The sequence below is a fragment of the Zosterops lateralis genome (assembly GCF_965231275.1).
Source record: "Zosterops lateralis genome assembly, chromosome: 21".
Taxonomy (NCBI): Eukaryota; Metazoa; Chordata; class Aves; order Passeriformes; family Zosteropidae; genus Zosterops; species Zosterops lateralis.
Genome location: NC_139781.1, coordinates 8,083,172 through 8,105,983, shown reverse-complemented (window position 1 = coordinate 8,105,983; position 22,812 = coordinate 8,083,172). Strand labels below are relative to the sequence as shown.

At 46.1% G+C, this 22,812-nt stretch overlaps 1 protein-coding gene across 2 annotated transcripts in view; it reads right to left on the bottom strand.

The window, feature by feature from the left end:
• NEXMIF (neurite extension and migration factor) overlaps window positions 1–22,812 on the bottom strand; it is a 60,500-nt gene that overhangs the window by 6,597 nt on the left and 31,091 nt on the right. For both annotated transcript variants that reach the window (XM_083876260.1, XM_083876259.1), the window contains one exon: window positions 2,931–3,055. In XM_083876260.1, the coding sequence (XP_083732386.1) occupies window positions 2,931–3,006 (76 nt within the window). In that variant the 5' untranslated portion in view covers window positions 3,007–3,055. The remainder of the gene's footprint in view (window positions 1–2,930; window positions 3,056–22,812) is intronic.

Genomic DNA, 22,812 nt, shown 5'->3' with positions numbered 1-22,812 from the left:
CCTCGTTGCGCTTCTTTTATGGCAGAATAAAGTTATGAATGTACTTTTATCTGACTCCTGGCTCAACGGACGGTATGACCCTTGAAATTTAAATACGATGTCTTTTCATCCATGAACACGCTCTGATATCTCTGTATTAAAAAAAAAAATATATATATTCCAGTGAGTGCATTCATCCCAGCCAGAGAGCTCTGCCGACTTGGAGCCCGGTGCTTTTGTCATGGATCAGGTCTTTCCTTTTTTGGTGGCTCCACTGAAGGCAGAGGGGCGAGACCCTGAGCTTTCCAAGGAGGGACAAGCGCTCTAAAAAACACAACTGGAGCACCAGGATGTGGCATTAAATGGGGCATGCAAAGAGATTTATTAAAGCTGCTGCAACCTTCTGTAAGTGCTCTCGTTCCAAAGTGAGAGGAAAGTGAGTCTCCTGCAGCCTGGGGAGGGGAGGTTTGTGCTGGGTACCACCAGCACGATGGAAAACCCCCCCAAGCAGGAGGTCAAAGCCCCCCTAATTTCATCCCAAACAATCCCATAAATTTTGTGCTACAGGGGCTTTAAGGATGGAACCATCAGAGAAGTCTGAACAAAGCACAAACTGCAGCTGGAGCATCACAGCGCTCCCAGGACTTATTTAAACCTTTTCCCAAAGACTCCCTAACTCCAAGCAGAAGTGCAATGCAATGCCTGTCATCACCTTCAACACGAACACCTTGGAAAAGGCCAGACTGGTTTGCTTGAAAATGGTTAAAAAAAGGAAATAAATAAAAAAAAGCTGATTTTTGAGTCCCTCCCACCAGTCTTCAGATCAGAAATGCAGAGGTGGTATCTTTTTCCTTAAGCACCAAAACAAATTAACCAGTGCAGTTCCACTTCAGAAGTAAAATAAAATAAAAATCAGCTTGGAGCTGACAGGAAGCATGGAAAATTTCAGGATAAAAGAAGAATGTCTGTGAATGCTGTAAGACTCAAAAGAAGGGGGAGGCAGAAAAACTGAAATTCAATCTCCAAAGCCACATTCAATAGGCAAAGCTGCTATTATATAAAATAAACTGTCTCTGGGCGTTTCTTTAGGTTTATACTTGTGCGAGTGAACTTAACTCTTGTGAAATACAAATGCCAAAACCTGATTTTCTGCGGCTCTGTATCAGCCTGAAATCAGGCCAGTGCTCAAGTGATGCTCCAAGGGAATTCAGCTCACACAGAAAATGCTGGAGAAGCAAAACCACTTTTTTTTCCCAGTTTCCCTCAGCATCCACCCAAGAGCACATGGGCAAAGGGGAGGTGGCAGCTCCAGAGCTCCGTGCTGGCTCCTGGCCTTGGATTCAACAGCAGCTCCCACACACCAGTGTTCAAACTGAAAGTTTAAACTGACAGAGGGGAGGCTGGGATGAGATGTGGGGAGGGAATTCTCAGCTCTGAGGGTGGGCAGGCCCTGGAACAGGTGCCCAGAGAAGCTGTGGCTGCCCCTGGAAGTGTCCAGGGTTGGATGGAGCTTGGAGCAGCTTGGGATAGAGGAAAGTTGTCCCTGCTCATGGCAGGAGGTGGCACTTTAAGGGCTTTAAGGTCTCTTCTAACCTAAAGCAATCTATAGTGTTATGTCTAATTAAAGCACTTTTTAAGCCCTGTTTAACTGAATTCCATGGAAGTTGTATGAGGTCCCAAAAATCCCCTCTTTACTAACCAGGGCAGCACTGATTTTATTGTCCACTGGATCAGACAAAGGGATTGTGGCTACAAAACCCCTTTGCAGCTCTGGAGCTGCAGCTTTACCCTGTGCAGTCAGGAGGGAGATGGGCTGACAGGGACAGATCCCTCCCAAATTAAATCCCAGGGGCAAGTGTGAGATGTGCCTCACTTGCCTCCAGCACGAGCTGTGGGCTCCTCATGGGCACCCACAGGGCTGGAGGGGCTCCAAGGTTTTGGTAAAAAACAAGAACATTTGCCTTTATCACCTCGTTTAGAGCTGACAGAAAGATTCTGAACACATGTCAGAGGACCAAGTCCTTGATATCTAACTGGATCAAATTTATATATAAATAAAATCTATCATCTATCTGAAGATTTATGGGCCAATACAAAATGTAAAAAGCCATGAAATTAAACACAAAACACACATTGAAGAATGAAAGCATCAGGCTGTGCCTCCCCTCTGCATTTACTGCGGCCAGAGATTGCAGTCCAAATGACCTCAGAAAATGCTCAGAGGCTTATTTATTTCAATCAGGGTTTCAGACAGCTGAGCACTGTTACCCCTAATTAGTTATTCTGAAAGCAAATATAGAATCGATGAAATAGATACAGATAAAGTTGGGTATTTTGGGAAGCTGCTGCAAGGGGCTGATCCTTCCCCACCCATGTTGGTGGCTCCCAGGAACACGAGCTGTGTGTGCAGAAAAGGGATTTCAGGAGAGGGAACCCCATGTGCTGGGTGATGGGACACAGGCAAGAACAAGCTCGTAAATCCAACCTTCCCTTCCAACTAATCCTGGTTTCTTTCTCTTACCCAATCTCTAATTTTCCTCCAGTTTGTAGGGACTAAATATCCTTCAGCCAAAATTTTGCTAACACTGGCTAATGTGATCATAATGCTAATAGAGGGAAGATTCCCAACAGATAGAGGGGCTACAAAGTCCTGGATGACTTTTGTCCCCCAAGAAACCAAACTGAAATCTCTAAATTCAAACTACACGTGCACATAAACATTTCCAGCCATGCCCATGCACAGGTAAAAAGCAGTTCTTGTTAAGGCCTAAAAAGGTGTAGATTTATGGCTGGAATGATTTCCTGTGCAGAAAAACACCCATTTACTCCCCTGCTCCACACTGCAGAGATCCCCACAAAGTGCTAATATTAAATGCACAAAAGGGATTAGGAAAATCAGTTGGCTTCCAAGTTGTCGCTGCTCCCTCATGTACCATAATTAAGTTCCTTACCATTTTCTTTCACCCCATTAATCAGGATAGTTTCTTGGTCTTCTGAGGCACAATCCTGCTCTTGTTGGTCATCCATCAATTTAACCTCTTTCTGTTCACTCCATGCCCCACTGCATCTGGCCAACCTGCACATTTCCAGAAACACAACCACAGTCAGTGCAATCCCCAGGATCAGCTCAAGGAACCGTGAATAAAAAATAACAACAATAAAACACCCCCACACAGCCTCACACGCTGCCTGCATCCTCCTTAAGAGGACAAATCCAATTTATTTAGCCTCTCAGCTTGTCACTTTTCCACTCCAGAAGCCAAGTCCCCATGTATTTTCAGCAAGGTGAAAATGTTGTCTATCAGTATTTCCTTCCCCAAATCCTGCTTTGGGAGGTGGAGGGGTGCTCAGCACCTCTGCTGGACCCTCCCCATCACCCAAAAATTGCTGTGCAAAGGCACTTTAGTCACGTCCAGCCAGGAAAGCCCATCCATCTCCAGATGAAGGAGAGGATCCACCCCAACTCATCAACAGCAACTCTGGAAAAAATTACAGATACTGGAGTGACAGCTGCTCACCCTCACTATCAGCCACTGCCCTTCCAAGCAGTGTCAGGCATGAAAAGCTTCTCCAAAAAGCATTTTTTTTTTTGTGGAAAATGATCTCCAGACTCACTGTTCACCATGAGAGCTCCATCCTTGCAAGCCCCAGACCCCTAAAACTGCCCCACTGGGTGAAGCTCCACCTCCAGGGAGTGATGAGTGGAGAACCCTGATCAGTGCTCCTGATTGACAGAATTTCACTTCTTTGACTGCAAATTCAATTAAAAAATCTATTTTATGCTCTTCTGGCAATTCAAACTCAATTTTTTTTCTCTCTCACAGAACAGGTACTAGATTGCAGCATTGGTTTAGGTGTTTTTCTGGGTTTGGGGTGGGTTTTTTTTGTTTGGCTTTTTACTTTTCCCATCAACATTTGTCAGTGTCTGCTGTTCCCACAACGCTCACTGCCCTGGGGTTCAGCAGCCAAACTTCATTCATATTCAGATTTGCACTGGAGTCCTCTTAATTAACGTGAAATCTTTACAACCGCCTTAGTAAGTGAAACCTTCACCCAACTTAAAGATGTTGTGACACCGAGAGGAAGATAAGAATAACAAGCATCAGTAACTCCATTCCTTTGCATATTTAGAGGAATATTTAACTAACCCCGAGAGTTTTCCTTTGATGCAAATCCCCATCTCAAAGCTCTCCAATGCCAGGCGGTTTTGCTGTGGTAATGCCCCTCTCCTGCCAGCAGCCTCCCCACACCCTGAGCTCCCTCTATGGCCTTTCATTGCTGACATGCTGGAGCAGGAGAAGCTCCAAAAGCCAGAGCAGAGATCAGAGTTATTTTTTCCATGAAGGAGATTAATGTCTGAGTGTGGAAGGTGCTCTGACAGGCTACGGCTTTGTGCCTCCTTGGTATCTCCTTGCCTGTTAAATCTGCCTTAATTAACAGAAGTATTAATAAATGAAGTTTTTTTTAAAATATATATTAATGAAAATGTTGATAAAATATTGTCAGCCTTGGGAGAGCCAGAGAACCACACATGGACCATTGTGGCTGCTGGGGAGGGGGCTGAGGTGCCACAGAGTGGTTTGGGTGGGAAGGGACATGGGCAGGGACACCTTCCACTATTCCAAGCCTGGTCCATGAGGAAAGAGTCCATCTTTCCTTGATTCTGATGGATACTCAAGGGCCAACCTTCATGGAGATGGGGGGGCAAGCAATGAGCACAGAGAGAGCCAAACAAACAGGCACAAAGGGAGAGCTCACACACCTTTGTTATTTATTATTACCTACCATGATCTTGTAGCATTATGATTTTTTGGGATGTGTGTGCACAAGAGGGAGGGAAGCACACCAGGGATATTCCCAGTGGATGAGATCCAAAGACATCGAGGACAATGAAATGCAACAACAAAGGGGATGTGGCTTGGGGACAACTCTTATCCTCCACTGCAGTGACCCAGAGAGCAGAGCTGAGCTCCAGAAAGCAGCTGGGAAAGAAGTGAGAAGGGTCCAGATGGAGGATCTTCTCACAGGGTCAGAGAGAGATGAAGTACAAATGGGACAGACAATTCAGGTTTGCTGAGACCTGCTGAACAAGTGCTGCACCTTTGGGACCAGGAAAGGTGAGACCCCAAAAGGGACGGGGAGAAACAGCAGCCACTGGGAAAGAAAAGCTGACAAAGGGAATGGATATTCTGTGATACAGAACAGGAAGGAACAGAAGGCTGGGGATAACAAAGAGGAGAAGAACAGCTGGGTCCCAGGCAAGAAAAACTAAACCAGGAGAGATCTGGGGGATAAAGGCAGTGCCCAGAGAATGCACTGGGTATCAGGAGAGCACAGAACACAAGAATCATCTGCAGACTGAGCTACAAAAGGGAGAAAATACAGATTTCAGGTGTCAGGCCACTGAAGAGAGGCAAGGCTGGGGTTATGCTCCTATGAAGAGCTGACAGGAAGAAAATCAGGCACCAGGCTGAAGTTTGTGAACCTGACTGGAGCCAGAGTGGATGAAGGAAGAGGACGGCGGGACGGAAGGTGATGGGCAAAGACGTGGGGTTGGGTGAACTCCAGACCTCTGGAGGAGGAGGAGGAGGGAGCACAGCAGGGCTGGCTGTGCTTCAAGGACAGGCACAGCACGTTCAGCCACAGGGAAGAATCCAGAAGCACTTTTGCTGATTGCACCACAGACTGGAGGGCACTGGCCTGCTCAGATCACAGCTGGCACCACCGAGAGCAAGGAGATGGAGGGGAGGAAGCGATGGGAAGCGAGCAGTGGAGCTGAACAATAATCCAAGCAGCTTTAAGCACAAGATGGACAAATTAATGGACAGAAGGACAGGCTGCAGAGCTGTGGTGGCAATACACAGGGCTCAGTGACCTGGAGAAACCCTTTGCAGCCCTGTGGCTCAGGTCAGGGGAAGGACTGTGAGTGCCTCTAAAAACCCTCAGCATCAGAGCTGAGGAAATTCCTCACCATTCCTGTCAATTTTCCTATTTCTGGTGCTAACAGGGTCACACAAAACCTGTTAGTGACCAGCCCATGTGCACACAATATGGGAGAACACACACACAGCCCCACAATGGACCCTCTGCCACAAACCTCCTGCTGCCTTTGAGCAGGTTCTCCAGCCCAGGGGGGCAAAAAACCCAAAAAGACCCTTTTGTTCTCTCTTAAAAACCCTCCTGAGACACTCCAGAGGTTTTATGGGTGTTGGTGTTGCTGGAGTGAAGGCAAATGTGGTTGGGAAATGATGTCCCAGCTGAGCCCCACCAGCTCCCTCTGCTCCCAGCCGAGCAAGATCCTGATGAAATGTCCCTTCACCAGTTCATTGAGAGTAAAACCAGGTTATTTCTTGTTCTAGAAATTCCTAGAATTGCAGAATCCCAGAATGATCAGGGATTGGAAGGAACCCTTGAACAGAGAAAAGAAAAACAAACCCAAATTGCAAAGCTAAAAATCCTGAACACATTTCCCTCACTCACCTCTAGTCACATAAATGATGGAGCTGCTGTTCACTCCAGCCCATCCAAACTTTAGGATTTAAACATGTTCCTGTTAACACTAATTTTACAAAGACAAAAGAGGAAATGCCATCCTTTTATACAACAAAAAACCACATCTGCTCAATGCCTGCCCTGTACAAAGACAGCAACAAGTTGTTTTGCTTCTTTATCAGCCAGAAAATGCCATTTTTCCCCAAGACTTTTGTGCAGCTTTTGTGAATGGATTTATTGACTCTGTCAGAGGTGCCACGGGGAGATGACATCCCCTTCAGCCTCTCCAGCTCCACAGATCCCCCAGATGCCAACCCAAGGAGGAATTGTGCCAAGGGAGCTGCTGGAGAGGTTTTCTCCCCCTGAGGATTCCCTGCAGACTCTGCTCTGGGGAGCAGCAGTGATTTGGCTCGTGGCATTTCCCACCAGAGTCAGGGATGGTCACAGTGATGCCCTGGATGCACTTACAGGGGATAAAGCAAATGAGTTGGTCATGATTGCCACAGAATCCAGTGCTTGGCCACTTAAATCTATGTATCCACATTTCCATATAACCCAGAAATACAAATATTTATCCACTGCTGGTTGAACATCATGATTGCCACAGAATCCAGTGCTTGGCCACTTCAATCTATGTATCTATATCTCTATATAATCTATAAATACAAATATTTATCCACTGGTTGTTGAATATCATGATCACCACAGAATCCAGTGCTTGGCCACTTAAATCTATGTATCCACATTTCCATATATTTTACAAATACAAATATTTATCCACTGCTGGTTGAACATCACCTCAGTCATATTTCCTGGGTTCCACCATGGAGCTCAATACTCTCTGCCCAGGCAGAGAAGAGGGGAAAAAATATCTACCAGCTAAAAATAAGAAACATAAAATAAGAAAAATAAGCCCATGAGCCTGATTGAAAGCCCAGCTGCACATTCTGAGAATGGGAATTCTATGAGGTGGACAAGATTCTGAAGAAGATTCTGAAGAAGAAAAAGAAGAAAAAGAAGAAAAAGAAGAAGCTGTGGCTTTTTTTTCCTGCAGAATTGTGAATAAGTGCAGGTGTTCTATATATGCAGTTGTATCTTTCAAAAAAAAAAAAAAAAGAGCTTTAGAGAAATTAATTACATGTCAGAGCCTCTGACAGGTCTTTTAAGAATTGTGATACTTTTGAATGAAAACATTATATACTTAAAAAGGAATAGCATGTAAATGTCTCCGAGATATTTACAGTCAGAGGAGTAATAGTAGGAGAGGATTCAGCTCTGCCCGTGGGTGGGGGATGCTGAACACACTGTGTTCCTCTCACCAGGGCTCAGGTGAGGACCTGGACACCTCAACAACTCCTGCACAATCTCAGAGCAGAGCTCAGGGCCAGGAATTGGATGGGAATAGAACCCCAAAATGTTTTCCACAAAATGCTCTCTCAAAAATGCTCTCCTCAAAATGCTCTCCCCAAAATGTTCTCCACAAAATGCTGAGCCACCTCTCTCTCTCCCCTCCAGGCTCCACATCCCTGGAGCTCCTCTCAGGGGGACATCACATCCCTCCTCCTGTGCTGACACACCTCTGCAGCATCCTCTGCACAGGACAAGAGCAGAGGATGGTACAGCAAGGATGATGCAAACCAAGAGAGGGAAGACTCAGGGAGGAATGGCTGGAGAGAAGGGGAAGCTCGTGGGGAAATGGAGAACAGAGAGACTGAGAAATGGAAAAGGATGATCCAGGGCCACAAACAAAGGTTGGGAACAGAACCCCAAAATGTTCTCCCCAAAATGCTGAGCCACCTCTCTCTCTCCCCTCCAGGCTCCACATCCCTGGAGCTCCTCGCAGGGAGACATCACATCCCTCCTCCTGTGCTGACACACCTCTGCAGCATCCTCTGCACAGGACAAGAGCAGAGGATGGAACAGCAAGGATGATGCAAACCAAGAGAGGGAAGACTCAGGGAGGAATGGCTGGAGAGAAGGTGGGGAATTGGAGAACAGAGACTGAGAAAATAGAAGGGGAAAAAGATGATCCAGGGCCACAAACAAAGGTTGTTGGCTTCAGATGGGAACAGAACCCTAAAATGCTCTCCCCAAAATGCTGAGCCACCTCTCTCCCCTCCAGGCTCCACATCCTTGGAGCTCCTCTCAGGGGGACATCACATCCCTGCATCATCCTCTGCAGAGGTGTTTTCTGCTTGCTTGATTTTTTTGGGGGGGTTCTTTTCCTCCTTTTTTTTTTTTTTTTTTTTTTTTTTTCTCTTTAATCCCACACAGGACAGAATTTCCCATGGGAAGGTTGTGGTGAGGCAGCACCAGAAGCCACAGCAATGCCAGGCTGGTTTTTCACTGACCTGAAAGATCCTGTTTTCCTCCCAGATTCTGAAATTTCCCTGATTGTTTTTATTCCAGGGATGCCATTTGATCCTTGTTTTTTCACTCTAACTTTATAACTGGGGGATGAAGTGCCTCAAAATTTTCACCTGCCAGCAAATGAGGGTGAGAAAATTGTATTTTAATACTAACAGCACCTCTCTGGAAAAAAAACAAAAACAAAAACAAAAACAAAAACAAACAAACAAAAAAACCCCAAAAAAACAAAACAAAACAAAAAACAACAAACAAAAAACAACACAACAACAACAACAACAACAACAACAACAACAACAACAACAACAACAACAACAACAACAAAAAAAAACCAACCAAAAAAACCCCTGTTTCCATGAATTTATATTTCTACCTAAGCCAAGAGTCTCTGATTTTTGCCCAGGATAAGGAAAAAAAATGCAGAATACCTGAAGTTTCCAGATCTGACAGGGTCAGAAAGGTGAAGTTCCTAAGGAAAGGTACAGCCTGAAACCATCCCCTCACCATCAAGTGCTGCTCCAGTCCACAAAAAGGATGTTGGACTTGAGGGTTTCGGGTTCAAAGCTATTTTTTTCCCAGGAAAATCTCACAAGGAAATTGCATCTCCCAGCAGTTCCCTGGGCTCTTCCCATCAAGGATGGTGAGTACACCAGAGAAAAGCTCAAATGAAGGAGAAATTGGAGACAAAGAAGGGTTTTGTGGGTCAATCCCAGCAGTGAGACATCTAAAATCTTACAAGAAGGTGAGGCCTGACAGAGCCAACATTACCTGAGAATAAGTTCAGGTATAAATACAGATTTATAAAAAGCCTCCAATTAGGAATAAATCTGGGGGGGAAATAAGATTAATTTTAAAAAAAGAGCTTGCAGAGAAAATGGAGAAGACAAAAACCCACAAAAAAAGAGGAAACAATTTCAGAAGTGGTGTGTTCCCAGAAGGTGTAAAGGATGGATGAGCTGTTAATATTCATAGCAAAGCCTCCACTTTCCCTCAGCTGAAAGCAGATGCAACAATTACTGCAGAGCCCAAGCCCCAACTCCAGCAGACCCCCAGATATGAGATTAAGGACAGGCTATTTAAAAGCCAGCTCTCAAATAAATGACAATTTCTGACCTTACTCTGGGAGGACACAAGGTGTGAGTGTTTTCAAGACCTGTCACAAACAACTTTAAGGCAAAAGGAAGGAAGTGAAGGAAATTACAGCCTTGCTGACAAAAGCACATGTTAAATACCAAAGGAGCTTTTCTCTCTCTGCAAATGTATTCTCAGCCATCAAGAGCAGCAGAGTATCACAAAGGGAAAAAAAAGGTGGCAATTAAAATCCTGGAGGAGCTGAAACGCATGAGGGAACGTCTGAAATGTGGAGGGTTTCAGCATAATCCTGTCCTGGGTTAGGGAAGGCAGAGCTGCCAAAGCCCAGAGAGAGGAGAAACTCCAAAATGCAAAGCAAAGAGAGGGAAGAGTCAGGAAGGAATGGCTGGAAAGAAGGTGGGGAATTGGAGAACAGAGAGACTGAGAAAATGGAAGGGAAAAGGATGATCCAGGGCCACAAACAAAGGTTGGGAACAGAACCCCAAAATGTTCTCCCCAAAATGTTCTCCCAAAAATGCTGAGCCACCTCTCTCCCCCCTCCAGGCTCCGCATCCCTGGAATTCCTCTCAGGAGGACATCACACATTCCTCCTCCTGTGCTGACACACCTCTGCAGCATCCTCTGCACAGGACAAGAGCAGAGGATGGTACAGCAAGGATGGTGCAAAGCAAGAGAGGGAAGACTCAGGGAGGAATGGCTGGAGAGAAGGTGGGGAATTGGAGAACAGAGAGATTGAGAAAATGGAAAAGGATGATCCAGGGCCACAAACAAAGGTTGGGAACAGAACCCCAAAATGCTCTCCCCAAAATGCTGAGCCACCTCTCTCTCCCCTCCAGGCTCCACATCCCTGGAATTCCTCTCAGGAGGAAATCACATCCCTCCTCCTGGGCTGACACACCTCTGCAGCATCCTCTGCACAGGACAAGAGCAGAGGATGGTACAGCAAGGATGGTACAGAGCAAGGAAGGGAAGAGTCAGGGAGGAATGGATGGAGAGAAGGGGAAGCTCGTGGGGAAATGGAGAACAGAGAGATTGAGAAATGGAAAAGGATGATCCAGGGCCACAAACAAAGGTTGGGAACAGAACCCCAAAATGTTCTCCCCAAAATGCTGAGGCACCTCTCTGTCCCCTCCAGGCTCCATCCCTGCACAGGACAAGAGCAGAGGATGGTACAGCAAGGATGGTGCAAAGCAAGAGAGGGAAGACTCAGGGAGGAATGGCTGGAGAGAAGGTGGGGAATTGGAGAACAGAGAGACTGAAAAAATGGAAGGGGAAAAGGATGATCCAGGGCCACAAACAAAGGTTGTTTGTTGGCCTCAGATGAGCACAGAACCCCAAAATGTTCTCCCCAAAATGCTCTCCACAAAATGCTGAGCCACCTCTCTCTCCCCTCCAGGCTCCACATCCCTGGAGCTCCTCTCAGGGGGACATCACATCCCTCCTCCTGTGCTGACACACCTCTGCAGCATCCTCTGCACAGGACAAGAGCAGAGGATGGTACAGCAAGGAGGGTGCAGAGCAAGGGAGGGAAGAGACAGGGAGGAATGGCTGGAGAGAAGGTGGGGAATTGGAGAACAGAGAGATTGAGAAAATGGAAAAGGATGATCCAGGGCCACAAATAAATATTATTGGCCTCAGATGAGCACAGCTCCACTCCACATCCCCACAGTGACCAAGAACCTGAAAAAACCTCAATGATTCAAGTAAGGAAGAATTAAATATCCCTTTTTTTTTTTACCAAATGTGGGGTGGATTTGCACATGGGGCTGGGTAAATATTCCCCTGGGAACAATGAAGGAGAAGAAATGCAGGGACCCAGGTGGGCCACATGAGGGTTTCAATGAGTGCACCCAATTCTGAGGACAAAAAGCATAAAGAGAATTCCTGCCTACCCAAGAGCAAGGGAGGATGATTAAGAAAAGTGGCTGGGTTTTTTTTTTGTTTTTTGTTTTTTTTTTTTGGTCATCCTCTCATATTTAATAGAAGTGGAAGGAAATGAAGCAATAATTAGTGTCAGCAGCTGCACAGTTTTGAAAAGCACTGGCAAGTGAGGGGGAGATTTTCATGTCCTGAAAATGAGTAAGAACAGAAACTTTGGTTTCGCTGTGATGGCCGGAAGTAAAAAAAAACCAAAAAAACCCCAAACATTTCTAATTAACAGAATCAGAGAATAAAATGGTTTGGAAAAAACCTTAAAGTCCATCCCACTCCCTGCCAGGGGCAGGGACACCTTCCACTATCCCAAGGTGCTCCAAGCCCCAAAATCCAGCCTGGCCTTGGACATTCCAGGGATCCAGGGGCAGCCACAGCTGCTCTGGGAACCTTTGCCAGGGTCTCCCCACCTTCCCAGGAGAGTTTTTTCCTCTTCATTCCTAATCTGAACCCTCCCCTTGGCAATTTAACCTCCCCTTGTCCTGTCTGCAAAGCCTCTCTCCATCATTTTTTCAAAGCTCCCTTTATGTAGCTAAGATGGCCAAAGACAGCCCGTGATGATGTTGCTTTTTGCCTCTCCTCCTTAAATATTAAATATTAAATCAACTATATTCCAAACATGTTGTTTTCACTAGATGTAAAGTTTAGCTAAATCAGAATTGTTAAGAGCCTGGATTTCTGAGAAAGATTAAAAACTCCAACTCTCACAAATCTGCAAAGGTTGAAAATTCAGCCGGATCTGGGGGGTATTAACCTCTCCAAAGCTAATTACATACATCAGTCTGCTCCAATAAAAAAAACAAAAGCTAATAAAGAATAGTTTGGGATGGAGATTTCTTGATGGGCAGAATTGCTTGATTTAAATGAACTTGCTACCCCAGATTCTCTTTTTGCTGCTGTATTTGTGGATAAATTGACAAAGCAGGGTCTGAAAAGTTTAACAAACTCTTCCTGTGAACCTCCTCAGGAAACAGGAGAGGCCCAAGGTCAAGTGCATTAAGATTAGAGAAGCTGATAAAGAGAGGGGATGTTTCAGAGTCCCCTCACACACTGGATATTATGAAATAACTCAGCTGGAGAAAAGCGTGTAAAATTTTGTTTAGAGATACAGATTGATGCAGAACCAAAACAGCACAAAAAGCTGGATTTCAACAGGGATATACTGCAGAAAACTTTCAGCTCTAAATTCTGCCATTGCTTCTTTCCCTACGAGAAATATTCTCTTTTTTTTTTTCCTGTTAAAAAAAGAACACCAGGTTTAAAAAAAGAAGGAAAAGAGGAATTTTTTTTATTTTTTTTTTTTTTCTGTACGGATTTGTAATATATTAAAATTTGGACTAAGGAGGGTAATTAGGCTGGTGCCGGAGGAGGATGTGAAAGCTCATCAGGATATTTGCAGTAACCCTAGTGGGGTAAACATTTCTCCCTTTCTAATATCCTCAAATTAGAAATTTTTATAGGAGGAAAAGAAATTCTAACAAATCTCGTTTGTCTCTTATTAGCGCAATTAGCCAGCAGTGGACTCCAGATAAAAAGTGTTAATTCCTAAAGCACACACGATTTTCATAAAAGCACAGAGAGGAAAGCAAACAATGGAGTGCTTGGCTGAGGCACAGGAAGGAATTGAGCTGGAGCAAGGGGAGGAAAGGCTCATTCCTCCCAGGTTTTACAGGAAGAACTAGTTCAGGGAGCTGCTCTTCCCTTATTATGGGACATGGAATCCCAGAATTTTTTGGGTTGGAAGGGACTTCAAAGCTCATTTTGTTCCCTGCCATGTGCTAAATCCAGGGCAATCAGCTTCAAGATATTAAAGATTGACAGAGGAGAGGCAAAGGTGAGAAATCCCCTTCCAAAAAAAAAGATTTTCCAAAGGGATGTGGATCAAAAAAATCCCCTTAGACATTATATCCAAGTTTCTATCCAGATCCTTTGAATATTCCTGAACAACTCCCAAGTTTCAGAAGGATTTTTCCTCTCTTATGTGCATTGACAGCAGATGGGCCCTTCCATACGATTTCCTTTTAAAACTCCCCACTTGATGCAATTCCTGCATATTCCTTGTGCTTGGGAAGGAATGCCTGTGCTCTCAGCTCTGGAGCACAAAGCTGGGGTTACTTCTTTGCTTTTAAAACCTTTAATTACACAAGCAGGTAACAATTCTTACATACATCACCATCACCATCATTTTTTCCCTGAGCCCACCTTGGTGCGGTGGCTCTGCCTGACAAGGTGAGCCTGAAAATTTATAAATAAACCCTGACTTGGGTTTATTTTCCTGAGTAGTTTCCTACAGCTGTAAGTCCACAGGTTTTACAGGTAAAACAGCTTCCCCAGTCTCATCCCTTGATGTGCATCCAAAGGAGTGAATCCTTCTGACTGTGATGGGAAATCAGGGGAGGGAGGAAAAGGAAATGATCAAAACACTTATCACACCGAGAAAAGAACTTATTAGGCCCGATAAGGAGCTGGAATTGATGACAATTATAAAGATTCCATCCTTTTTTAGCTAATAATTCAGAAAACGGATGAATTATTTGAGGAATAATATGTGATCATTTATTTAAAGACTTACACTAATGTATACGCTGGAGGAAGCGGAGCTGAGGTTGTGGGAACACTTTAACACGTTCCCGGGTGGTTCTGCCTTTCCACTCAAATGCAGAGATTTAACAGCACTGGATTTAGTTTTAGGGTTTTAGTTTTAGGGTTACAAGACCCCTATAAAAAACATCAAGCCATTTTCCAAAGTTGTTTTTACACAAAACCCACTTTTCCTCCTTTTTCCTATCCACGTTTAAGAAACCCACCAACATTTTGCCTTCGAGAACTGGTTGATTTATTCAAAAATTCCCAAACAACCCCATCTTCACCCTATAGGCCTTAGCAGATCACACAATTAGATGGAAACAACACTTAAATTTATTTAAGCTGTGTCTCTTAGTTTTACTTGGAAAGATTTTGGATATTGTATATGCTGGAGGAAGCGGAGCTGAGGTTGTGGGAACACTTTAACACATTCCCGGGTGGTTCTGCCTTTCCACTCAAATGCAGAGATTTAACAGCACTGGATTTAGTTTTAGGGTTTTAGTTTTAGGGTTACAGGGCCCCTATAGAAAACATCAAGCCAATTTCCAAGGCTGTTTTTACACAAAATCCACTTTTCCTCCTCTTTCCTATTCACTTTTAAGAAATCCGCCAACATTTTGCCTTCGAGAACCGGTTGATTTATTCAAAAATTCCCAAACAACCCCATCCCCACCATATAGGCCTTAGCAGATCACACAATTACATGGAAACAACACTTAAATTTATTTAAGCTGTGTCTCTTAATTTTACTTGGAAAGACTTTGGATTCAGAGGCAATTTCTGAAGGCAAAATCCCACATTAAAGAGCGATTGCATCTCCCAAGACATCAGTCCAAATCTCCCTCCGTATCCAGGTAACAATCTGGAATGCTGATACTGAAGAGGAAAAATATCTGGACAGCTGCCCCCAGCTCCCTGGGAAGCAATGTTTAGTTAAAGTCTTGGATATCACTGAAAGAAGATGTGGAGATGTCACACTGAGGCTGAAGCATTTTTTTTTCCCGAGCGCTGAATTATTCACCCGTAAATCTCAGATGTGAAATCCAAATGCTCCGGTACTGCCCCGGCTTTAGACAATGGCTAATTCCTTTCTGTGCCACTGCAGGGTCTCTTCATCAGCTTTCTTTCATCTATAATCACAGCCAGGTCATGGATTATTAGTCATATTCAGTGCAGAATTCAAACCCTGCTACACCAATCAGTCAGGCCGGGACTCCCCCGGCGTTAACAGCGCGGCTCTCCGAGGATCCCACTGCTCCTGGCACGGCCTCACAGGGCACACAGAGGGACAAAGGCGGCTGCCCAAGCCAAGAGGGATGAAGCTTTGAGGGATGAGCTTGGAGAGGACACAGAACAACCTGGGGGTGATGGGGATCTGCCCCAACATCCCACCCGCGGCACCGGGCACGGCACAAATCAAGGTTTGGGTTGGAAGGGATGGGAAAGATCAGCTCATTCCAACCCCTGCCATGGGCAGGGACACCTCCACTGTCCCAGGACACCCCCCACTGTCCCAGGGACACTCCCCACTGTCCCAGGGTCACCTCCCACTGTCCCAGGGACACCTCCACTGTCCCAGGCTGCTCCAAGCCCCAGTGTCCATCCCAGGGCTCCACAGCTGGAGCAGGATCCTTTCCCTCCTCAGTGCCCCAGGGATGGCTCTGATCCCGTTCTCTGTTGGGACATGAGAACAAACAGCCCCAAGGTGGGTTCTGCACATCCCAGCGACACCTTTAAACCATTCCTGCTGTGCCTGTGCCTCGGGGGGCTCCACAGAGAGGGACCCTGGGCTGCTTTGGGTTGGGAGGGGATTTAGAGCTCATCCCATCCCAGCCCTGCCATGGCAGGGTCACCCCCCACTGTCCCAGGGTCACCTCCCCTGTCCCAGGGTCACCCCCCCTGTCCTGGGTCACCCCCCACTGTCCCAGGGTCACCTCCCCCTGTCCCAGGGACACCTCCCCCTGTCCCAGGGTCACCTCCCCACTGTCCAGGGTCACCCCCCACTGTCCCAGGGACACCTCCCCCTGTCCCAGGGTCACCTCCCCACTGTCCAGGGTCACCTCCCCCTGTCCCAGGCTGCTCCAGCCCCAATGTCCATCCCAGGGATCCAGGGGCAGCCACAGCTGCTCTGGGCTCCCTGTGCCAGGACTTTTCCACCCTCCCAGGGAACAATTCCTGCCCAATCTCCCATCCAGCCCTGCCCTCTGGCAGTGGAAGCCATTCCCTGTGTCCTGTCCCTCCATCCCTTGTCCCCAGTCCCTCTCCAGCTCTCCTGGAGCCCCTTTAGGCTCTGAGGTGTCCCTAGAGCCTCTCCCTTCTTCCCAGCTCTCCCAAGCTGGGCTCCAAAGCAAAGCAAGTCAATATTCTTCCCACTACGTTTCCCCTCCATGCAAACGTAGTGGGAAGAAAAAAAAATAAAATCATAAAGACAGGCATTTATCAGCCTTTGCTGGAGGTGTTACTTTGCATATTCAAGCCATGAGGATGCAATTGTTTCATTAGGACTTCACTGGTGTTTGTAACGTTTAATGAGTCTTGGAGAACAGAGGAAGAAAATACTACAGGCACTGCCGCAGCCAAGATAAATAGGTAAACATCCCCTGCCTGACACCAGTTAATGCATCACAGCTCTGCTCACTTAGGGCAACCATGAAATCAATTCTTCAGCAAAAAAAAAAAAAAAAAAAAAAAAAAAAAAAAAAAATTCATATCCAAATCTGCTCTCACAAATGGGAGCGAGGCAAGGAACAAAAAGTGATGGGAGGGAAAACTTGAGCTTGGCTGGGTGCTCCAGGCCTCTCTTTGTCTCCTCCTCATGCCAAGCCCTGCTGAGGGGCTTTGCTTTCCACAAAACGAGGGTTTTGTCATTTTTTTTTTTTCCTCAAAATAAACAATCTGGCTTTTTATAAAAACTTTCTCAGGAGTCAGCAGTGATGAGTTTCCAGCCTCTCAAGGACGCTTCATTGTCAGTTCCAAAGTACCCCAGATAAATTGAGAGCAGGGATGGAGATGCTAAGAAAAAAGTAAAACCAAACAAAAAAAAACCCAACCTCTCTTTAGCAAAGCTAAAAAACACATTTTAAATCACTTCAAACCTCATCTTATTTCTGGCTATTCTTCTGAGCTTCCCACTGTAAAGAGTAAATCTCAACAAAGGCAAAACTCAACCAAAAACAGACTAATAAATGCCAGCTGAAGGATGAATTCATGGTTTTGTAGCAATTTCTGTGGAAAACCAAGACCAGAGAATGCACAGGACCCATCTTGACGTTTTTCCTTTGGGTGGGCTTTGCTCATGTCCCCTCAGTCACCCACCTGTGTCACCTGGACCCTCAAAAACAAGCCAAGATTTAAGGGATGACCACCCTTTGTGGAGGCTCTGTTTGCCCAAATTTCCCCAAGGGGCAGCACACCTCAATTTCCAAGGGAAAGATGGATTTGATGGATGCGATGGATGAGCACCCAGAGCTCCCAGCCCAAAATCTCCACCCCTCCCAACAGATATTCCTCCCAGACCCCTGCAAACAGCAAAAATACAAAGGAAATGGAAAGGGAAATGGAGCCCACGGGCTCTGGCTTGGCAGTAGAAACACCATCAGGGAGGGAGAGTGTCGTGGATGTGGCTGAACGGTGCCATCTGTGCCCTCTGGTGCTCCAGCTCCAGCAGCTGCTGCAAATGCTGTTGGCCTGAGCTGGGCAAAACCCAGCAAATTCCACCCTCAAAGTCAGCGCTGGTGGATGATCAGGGTGCACAATTATCATCCCAAAGAGGAGAAAGTCTCTCCTCTTCTAAACCTCACCCTTAAACCTCCTAAATCCGGCCCTGCTGCTGGGATCAGGGGAGGTGAGAAGGATGTGACCTTCACATCTCATGGCAGCACAAGGAGACGCAGCCACCTCCAAAGGATTTAACAAAATCCCTCCAACTCCTCCTTCCCTTTCAGCCTCAACACTCTTGTTCTCCATTCTGCAATTAGAAAAGGTGCAAGGCAGGATTTTGGGGATCCTGTGTGTCACAGAGGCACCTCGGATCCTGCTCAGACTTTACAAACCATTCCAGATTTGGTTTGTTTTTTTTTTTTTTTTTTTTTTGAGCAGCTCCCGTCTATTTCAGGCTCCAATTGATTGGCAATTTTTTGAAGAACGCGCTGCAAAAATTGCTCTGCTAATCACAGCAGCTCCAGCCATGGAACTGCATTAAAATAACATCAGTGCTGAGACACAAAGCTGAGATCAGCCAGGGAATGCTGAGCTGAGGTTGCCCGCTCTGGAGCCATCATCATCCTGGAATGCTGCAGCATCCCCAGTTTTTCCCTGCTCTGTCTGCAGTGATTCCAGATTCCAGATGGCTGCTTGCATCAATTCAGCAATAACAACACTCAGGGTTTTCGGTATTTTCAGAAAAGCAAGTGGTTTTGTGGTGGCCGTGGCCTTTCCCAGGCTGCAGGTGCCTTCCCAGTGCCACCCACATGGCTCAGGCTGCATCTCTGACATGCTGAGTGTCAGCCACACCTGGGAAAGGCCATCCATCCAGCTGAAAAATAAGGCATCTCTCCAAAGAAATATCGACAAAAAAAGATTTTAAATTCCTCTTATTGCCAAGTTGTCTCTAAATCCTTTTAGAGGAGAGACAGGGCTTTGTGACAAGGGAGGGAAGGGTCTGCCTGGAGCACATGGGTGCCACTGCCTGACCCCAAACCCTGCCCAGCTCTGCCTTCCCCCAGCCCTGAACCAACAGAGCCTTACAAAGCATCCTGTGTGTCCTGACAGCCTGCAAGGAGAGTCTGTGCCTCCCTCCTGAGATGAAGATGGATGGATCCCTCCCTTCTGCACCACAGGTGAGATCCCAGCACCTCCCACCAGGGTCTGGAGAACCTGGGGCATCAACTCCCACTCCAAGACAAGGAATCTCCCATCATGGAGACACCATGAGACTGTGACACTGTGTTGTCTTATTTTCCACCTCATCGCTTCACATTTCTGATGAGAGAAAATCAAAACTTTCAGTGGGATAAACCAAAAATCATCCTTCAAACTTCAAGCAGAGACACAAACACACCCAGGGCTGGTCCTGAGCACTGCCATGGGTCAGACAAGCCGTGCCTGTTCGGGTTCAGTGTCTGGTGCTGAGTTGGGAAAGATGGAACAGGAACAACTTATGGATATGATTGTATGGTAAAAAAATACTGGAGATGTAAAAGCTGTGAGTGAAATAGGAATGAAGGGCAGCACTGAGATGGAGGCATGAGAGGCAGGAAGATGGGGATGAGCTGGAGATGGGTTGAAGGACAGGAAAACAAAAGGACTCAGGAATGTCACCTTTCCACTCTGGCAAGGCATCAGAAAACAAGTGCATAAAAAAGTAGTATTTAGAGTTTAGAATATAAAGTAATATGGTAATATAGTAGTTCTTATAGGCTGCATGCAAAGTTTGTAGGTTTTTTATCTCGCGCCGGTTGGTCACTGTAAATTAGAATATTCAACACAAAAAGAGATAGAATGGATTGTAACAAGGTGATTGCTCTCTCTTCTCCGCTCTTCCCTTCTGCCCTCTTGTCCTCTCTTGCTTCTCCCCTCTTTTCCCCTCTCTCTCTTGCTCCTGCTATTTCCCCAGGCTTTCTCCACCCTCTTTTCCCCTACTCTTACCCCATTTCTACCCCTTAGATCCACCCCATCTCTCTCTCCCCTTTCTCTCTTTGGGGTTCCCTCCAGCCCAGGCTGGTGGCTGAAGGCAAAGCCCTTTTTACCCACAACCCTTGCAATAAACCCAGGTGTTCCTAGAATATCTCAGCTCTGCAGAGTTCCTTGTCCCTGCCATCCACAGTTGCTCCTACAGTGGATGATCCTACACGGATGATCCTCCTGCTGAGGGCAGGATCCTGCAGGATCCACGTGGGACAGACCCCAGCAAACACGGGGGAAACAGCTCTTCAGGAGGTGTGGATTAAAAACCTTCCAGCAGAAAAACCTCTGTGCTGAAGGGTCTTCCCACCACTGACTGTCCCCAAAAAAAAAAGAGTAAAGAGAGAAGGGGAACAATGCCCTCTGTGCTGGCTGGCAAACACAAAGGTGGAGATGGAAGGATAAATCATCCAGCTCCTCCTTCCACCATCTCCCTTACACTGGTGAAATATCCTCCACAATGGGTGGAATCAAAGTCCGTCGCCAAGTTCAAGAACACGTTTAATGCAGATCTATTCATTTCAAGGAGTGCCTGCACAATGGAAAGCTTTCCCCTTCAAAAATTATTCCAAAATGCACGCCTGCTTTTCATTCTTCTGCATCTTAACATTTAAAAAATACAGCGTATTTGTAACGTTGTATAAACCTCAGCCTGCTCTAAAAAAGTAGATTTCACAAAGACTTGTCACGGTACAGGGACAAGGACCCACTTGTTGATAAATTACTTTCACTCCCAGAGTGGAAAAGTCATATTTGAACACACCGTAAGTGGTGCTATTGTTGAGCAATTTGATGGAAGTCCAGCAAAAAAAACACGTCGTGCAGGTTTTTATTTAACCTCATTTAAATCAAATTAACCAACAGGGATGGTTGTCCAGGGATAAAGCAGAGTCCTAAAATAAATGGTACATAAATGCACCAAATATATCACAGGATTTCCTTAAACACCTCCAGGGATGGGGACCCCACCACCACCTCCCTGGGCACCCCCTTCCAATTTCTGATCACCCTGACTGTGAATATTTATTTTTTTTTAATGTCCAACCTGAACCAGATGGGTTTGGAGCTTGGAACCAGATAAATTTTACAGTCCCTCCCAACCCAAATCACTCTGTGATTCCATGATTTGCTGATGGAAAGATTTGGTACGGCAGCAAGAGTGACACCTGTGCATAAAAAAAGAAAATAATAACGAATTATAAAAGCCAGTGTGGGTACAGAGCTGGAAGTGAAGACATTCAAACCACACAAGAGACTTTAAAAATCAAAAGTCAGGGTAAAAAGTGCATGGGGTAACTGCTGCTCAGGGAGAAGAGCCTTGGGTTTGCTCCTCCTGAGCCCCAGGGAAATGCCACATCCACCCCAAAATGAGGAAAGTTCATTTGGAAGATTCAAACTCGTGGAAATTAGTGCAGAGCTCCAGATCACAGAGAAAACAGGCTGCCTAAAACTGACCTGGGATTTCATTAGAGATGATAACGGTGGGAAAAAAAAACCCTTCCCAAATGTGCATTACAAATTCAGTCTGTAGAAAGTCGTTCAAAGGTATCTCAGTTAAAGCAAATGATGTGCAGGCGTTTGATTTGCAGAAAATCAGGGATTCTGCCTCTGGGAGCAGCAGCTGGTGGGAATGGAGGCTGCAGGGAAAATGGGCTGAGCCTTTGCCAGGAGGGACAGAAAGAAACCAAAATCTTTGTTCTGGTCCTGGATCTCTAGTGAACTCTACCTGCAAAATCCCAAAGCAGAATTGATCAAATCATGTCTTTGCTGAAGAAAATCCAGCTGGAACGTGGGAGTTTGTGAACTGCAGCATGGAGGGACAAAGAGTGGTGGGCAGGGATGTGGTCCCATGCAAGAAATCACCATCACTCCAGCCTTTCTGCTGATGCAGGGGAGATCTTTTCCTGGCTGAAGAAGGGGCAAGTGGTCTGGAGACAATGACACAGACTCAGAGAATAAAATGGTTTGGGTTGGAAGGGATGGAATGAAAGATCATCCCATTCCACCCCTGCCATGAGCAGGGACACCTTCCATTATCCCAGGGTGCTTCAAGCCCCAATGTCCAGCCTGGCTTTGGACATTCCAGGGATCCAAGGGCAGCCACAGCTTCTCTGGGAACCTGTGCCAGGGCTTTCCCAGCCTCCCAGGGAACAATTCCTTCCACTATCCCATCTACTCCTGCCCTCTGGCAGTGGGAAGCCAATCCCCCATGTCCTACCACTGCACACCCTTGTCCCCAGTCCCTCTCCAGCTCTCCCAGGCCCTGCAAGGGGCTCTGAGGTCTCCCTGAGCCTTTCCTTATAGGATAGGAGTTACTTCCATCACCTTTTTGGCCTCCTCTGCACTCACTCCAGCAGCTCCATGACCTTCCAGAGCTGGAGGCAGCTCTCTGCAGACAGAGCCACCACTGTGAAACACCCACTCTTTGTCTCAGCAAGAGAGACCAGAGCAACAACCCACTGAATAAACTCCAGAGCAACAACCCACTGAATAAACTCCAGAGCAACAACCCACTGAATAAACTCCAGAGCAACAACCCACTGAATAAACTCCAGAGCAACGCATAAATTAAGTCCTAAACCAGTCCTCTAGCTGTGCCCATGGCTCTTGTTTAAGTAAAAAGCATCAGCACAGCATCTTAAAGTCACTTTGAGCATTCCTGGACATTACCCCGGCGAGGTG